The sequence below is a fragment of the Lipotes vexillifer genome, unplaced genomic scaffold, assembly GCF_000442215.2.
Source record: "Lipotes vexillifer unplaced genomic scaffold, Lipotes_vexillifer_v1.1 scaffold196, whole genome shotgun sequence".
NCBI classification, from domain to species: Eukaryota; Metazoa; Chordata; class Mammalia; order Artiodactyla; family Lipotidae; genus Lipotes; species Lipotes vexillifer.
In genome coordinates, this window is record NW_006775077.1 from 2,711,785 (window position 1) to 2,716,853 (window position 5,069).

Here is a 5,069-nt window from a genome sequence, read left to right on the forward strand (position 1 = left end):
CTTCCCGGACCGGGGCACGAACCCGTGTCCCCTGCATCGGCAGGCGGACTCCCAACCACTGCGCCCACCAGGGAACCCCGGCTTGGTAAATTTTTAAAGGTTGATTTTCGAAAAAAAACTTTTATGTAACAAAACATATTACAAAGGCTGAGTTTGGGACGCAGGTTAGTTCATTATTTTCTAAAATAATGTATAAAAACTACGGTAGTCTTAAAGCAGAAGATACACTTTGAAGTTTTTTATATAAATTACAATCATGCACAGAAAGGGCCGTAGACCAGGGTATGAGGAGCTGCAATTTGCAGTAGGCCACACTGCATCAAGCTGCAGTAGCTGGGACTCCTTCTGAGCCTTCTCCCAAAGGCCGTATCAGCCTCCCAGTCCCCTAAGAATGGGGTACAGATATTAATCACAGGATTCCCTCCTCATCTAGGGTAGAAATGCAGGTGTACGAAGGCAAGTCAGTGCCAAGCCCCACATCAAACTCTGGTCCCTGCCAACATTCACATCAGCTAGGCGTCTGCACCTTTCATGGTAAACCACGGCCCACTAAAGGCCCTGCAAGATATCCGGCACCCCATCCTCCTCGCCCTTCCTGCAGTCCAAGAGGACAACCCGAGGTCCTTACAAAGTGCCACCAACGGCAGGGAGGGTGAGAGGAGCACGTCCTGAGTTTCAACTGCAGGAGCGAGGATGAGTCACAGAGGAGCCATCACACACCTGGGTGTCAGGCTAGTTACTAGAAAACGCTCTGAAAACATACATAACTAAACAGAACACACAAACCTAACTGGTAATGAAACTATTGTAACGACTTACAATTAAGAGGTAAAATGAGCAGCAGCTAAAACCGACAAGCAAATCAGGACAAAGCTGGTGACGGGCCGGCATAAGTGTCCTTCTCCAAACTCCCAGGGGCACTAGGCACCTCTACGTGTCCGCGCACGCATCAGGGAACGCTCCAGGCCGCCGAGTGCTCTCAGGATACGGGATCTGTCTTTCCAGTACATCCGACTCATAAATGACAACTTAAGTAACTGCTGCTGACCCTGCAGCTGCCCACACGTAATCCTGGACTCCACCTCGCCACGCACCCATGTGAGCTGCCCTGGGGCTGTGTCCTCGCGAGGACGGCCTGTAGCCACCAGGGCAAAGAACCGTGCTCAAAACCAAACGCCCTGACCTGGTCACACAAGACACGGAGTGCTGCGGTCCCAGCTGGCCCTTAGCTCACCTCATAGGAAAGTGATTTTTTCTTTTTCCTTTTTTTTTTTTTTTTTTTTTTGCGGTATGCGGGCCTCTCACTGTTGTGGCCTCTCCCATTGTGGAGCACAGGCTCCGGACGCACAGGCTCAGTGGCCATGGCTCACGGGCCCAGCCGCTCCTTGGCATGTGGGATCTTCCAGGACCGGGGCACGAACCCATGTCCCCTGCATCGGCAGGCAGACTCTCAACCACTGCGCCACCAGGGAAGCCCCGAAAGTGATTTTTAAACAACAGATTTTCTCTAAATAAATCTCTGCTCCAGGCAGCTCCCCCGAAACACTTCAGCATTTTCTAAGAAGCCACTTGGGGCCATAGATATTCATGCCACAAAATGCAAATCTCTCTCTGGGCTTCCCCACTTACTCAGATGTCACAGGACAAGGCCTGGGCGAGGGACACAGTGACGTGTTTATAGGGAGAACGCGCTGTCCTCTCCCAGCACCTGTCTGGGCACAAGTCTGTGACACGGGGTCCTCACGTCTCTCTCCTTTCCACCCATTCTAACAGCCACCACACAAGTCCAGCTCCTGACCCCTGACCCACTGCACCGGCGCTGGGGGCTCTTCCGTCACTGCTCTGCTCACGAGCCATGACTGCCCCATTTGCTGAGCTCCTCTGTCTGGCGCTTGGGCCCTCAGGGACGGGGCCCGCCACCACCCAGGGCAGCACTGGGCTGCAGGCAGGCCGGACGTGACGGCTCCTGCACCGACCCTGGCAGGGAGGCCCCAAGAGCCCCACATCAGCCCTCCCACCATCACACCGGCCCCTGAGCCTTGCCCAGCAGGGACTGGGCTCCCAACATCATCTCTCCTCCATGAGCCTGAAGGTACCCCAGCTTCTGCGTGTAAAAGTGCTGACAACCACCCCACACCTGCCCCAAGTCACCACCACCTCCAGAAAAGGGCATCACCACTGCCAGATGAACTGATGGGCAGAGGGGACCACATGCGCTATGGCTGTGCCCCACAAGAACCTCGGCAGAGCTTCTCTAACAGTGATGAAAGCTGCCAACTCCTTCCCTGATAAAAGTAGGCATCATGGAACTCAAATAGTGTGGCAGTCATTTAGTCTTTCATGGAAGGTCCTTTCTGAAGAACCACACTGTTACATCCGTGTTAAACAGAATAGATCTATCTATTTTAACAAAACAACTCTCAAAAATTATTTGCCACCTAGATTTTTTTTTTAATGTATTAGGAAAAAAGGAAGAGGAAGCAAGTCAAGTATGCTCCTAACAGAAACTAACTCAAAGCAACTTGGTTTAGCCTCTCATGAGTGGGCAAAGTGCCAGGAAGCTCTAATGTGTCTTAAGTAATCTTCAGTTAACTATTAAGCCTGTGGTCAGAAGAAATCTCACACAAACAACACTGGACTGGGAATCAGAAGGCCCAGATTTTAACCTCTTTTGCCATGGGCCTTTTATTGGTTCCCAGAGAGACAGAGCCCACCTGGGCTTCTGGGTCCTTCCATTTATGAAAAGAGCTGAATGTCCATATCTGAAATCCCAGGATATGGTTTCAACAGACACATAAATCATGAGGCAAGAGAACCAAGATAAACCAAACCTAGTTATCACTGCAACACAAAAGAGCGTTACAAACTTTGAAAATGCATGCCATGAAACATGTAATTAACATGGGACTGAAATCATCTGAAAGGAAAATAGTGGAATAACGTACCATAAAGTGAGACTGTTCATTCAAGTTAGAATCTGTCAGAATCCTGCATAAAAATGCAACTGAGCCCCAAGTCCCACACATAAAGTAGCCCTTTTCCAGGAACCAAGTCATGAAAAGTGCTGTTTCTACCAATGGGGACACAGTGGGTGTGAGTGGGAGTCTCCATTAGTTTTGCATATGACTGGCAAAGCGCAGCTTCCTGGTCTGAAGGCTGACTGACTCCTGGGAAGGAATGTCAGCTCGCCTCAGAATGGCCATTATGTTAACTTCTGCTTAGATAACACTCAATAGTTCTCCTTCCTGGACAACAGTGATGAGTATCACAAATCTCTCTCTAATCCAGCTCAAGAAATCACACAGTTTAGCATCCAAATCAGGCCTTCTTTGTTTGTTTGAAAGACCGGCAGGTTATCTGAAGCAAAGATGTGTAAGAACTAGCCTAGTCCTATCAACTCCTCAGTAAACCTGCTCGCTGTGGCTCTGCAGCGAGGAGAGTGCTGGCCGCCTACCTTCTGGTTCCCAATGTCCACCAGCTCCACGGAGCCCCCCAGCTGCTTGATGTCGGCGGCGGCGACCTCCATCATCCTCCTGATCTCGCCTCTCTTCTCCGGCCACGCAGACACGCTCTGGATGGCCACCCATTCCGAAAGTTTCTGTTTGTGGATAATAAGCAGATGGGATTCTGAAAAGGTGCTCCTTGAGGAAGGAAAGTACTCACAAGTGTGCCACTGTCAGGCCCACAGAGGTCACTTGCTACCTGCGGCCAGTCCATTTGGAACATGCTGCCCAGACACAGAAGAACAGCTCCATGGCATCTGCTTTTTGCTTAAGATATAAAGGGACTGCCTGTACTGACCCTACACCAAGAACTATACAGCATGACCGGAAAATCGTTAACCATTAAGCATGACGTGAGTGTAACATGTACAAAGTTCCACAAACACGTTTATATCTGCATCTGACAAAATTACAACTGAAAGATACAGAAAATACCCAATATTTTCAGAGTCCAAGTTGGCTTATTTATCATCCTGACAATGGCCAAGTTCTCTAAAATATAAGTTTTAGAATGAGAACTCTAAAGATTTCACCTGAAATATGTCTACCAAGGGTGATTTTAACGTATGATTCTTCAAGTTAACATCAAGTAACAGATTAATACATAACATTACCAAATCATTTAAAACACGCTAAATGTAAAATAGTTCTTTATATCTATCACAAGAACAAACAAAAATCTTCAATTAGCTTTGCCATTTCTAGAAACATGTATTAAGAGTTTCTGTCAAGAGCCAACGTATATACTGTACTGAGAAAGCAGAGGAAAAGACCTCTAGACAATACACATTTTTTAGTTACTTTTTATTTTTTTAATTTTTTTTTTTAGTCACTTTTTTTTTTGTGGTGAGAACACTTAAGATCTACTCAAGTACACGATACAGTATTGTTGACTATAATCACCACGTAGTGCACTCGATCCCAGAACTTACCCATCTTGTAACTGAGGTTTGTACCCTTTGGCCAACACCTCCCCAGTTCCCCACCCCCCGACAACCACCGTTCGACTCTCCACTTCTCTGAGCGCAACTTTTTCAGATTCCACATGTGAGATCACACTAGCGTTGGTCTTTCTCCATCTAGACAGTATTTTTAACACTTGATTAGAACAGCATAATTCATGTTAGCTTCTTGAAAGTTTCTCCGGGTGCCATGGAATTAAACTGAACTTGAATGCTCACCAGACTAAACATTCCCTTACCTTAACGTAGCGATCCTGATTCTCATCAACGTACTTAAACAGGGCAGTGAGGGCCGACATCTTTCAACCAGACCGCAGACCTTGGAGATTCTTGGAAAGAAGAAGAATCTATCAGTGCTGCCTCGAGACAGGGTCCAACTGATCAACAGGCCTGGAGGCACTTGTGCAGGATCATAAACTGTACTCCACCCCTCGACCAGCACTGGATGCAGTCGTCACGAGGACTCCAGCAAGTGACCTCGGCAGATACAGTGGTTCTGGAAAGCAGTCAGAGGCTCAGGCTGATCTCCATTCTTTTTTCAGAAGGAAAAGGTACACAGAATTGTGTGTCAAAATGGAAGGTAATCGAAGGAAGGGCCTGAGTT

The 5,069-nt window shown here is 47.8% G+C and overlaps 1 protein-coding gene across 2 annotated transcripts in view; it reads right to left on the bottom strand.

Annotated features, from left to right (window-relative positions):
* Positions 1–4,856, bottom strand: part of CNDP2 (carnosine dipeptidase 2) — a 15,323-nt gene extending 10,467 nt beyond the window's left edge. The window contains exons 1-2 of one of the 2 annotated variants that reach the window (XM_007449670.1): positions 4,705–4,856; positions 3,455–3,598 (exon numbers count right to left, since the gene is read on the bottom strand). In XM_007449670.1, the coding sequence (XP_007449732.1) occupies positions 3,455–3,598; positions 4,705–4,764 (204 nt within the window). In that variant the 5' untranslated portion in view covers positions 4,765–4,856. The remainder of the gene's footprint in view (positions 1–3,454; positions 3,599–4,704) is intronic. The other variant, XM_007449671.1, reaches the window with a different exon arrangement.
* Positions 4,857–5,069: the final 213 nt, after the last annotated feature.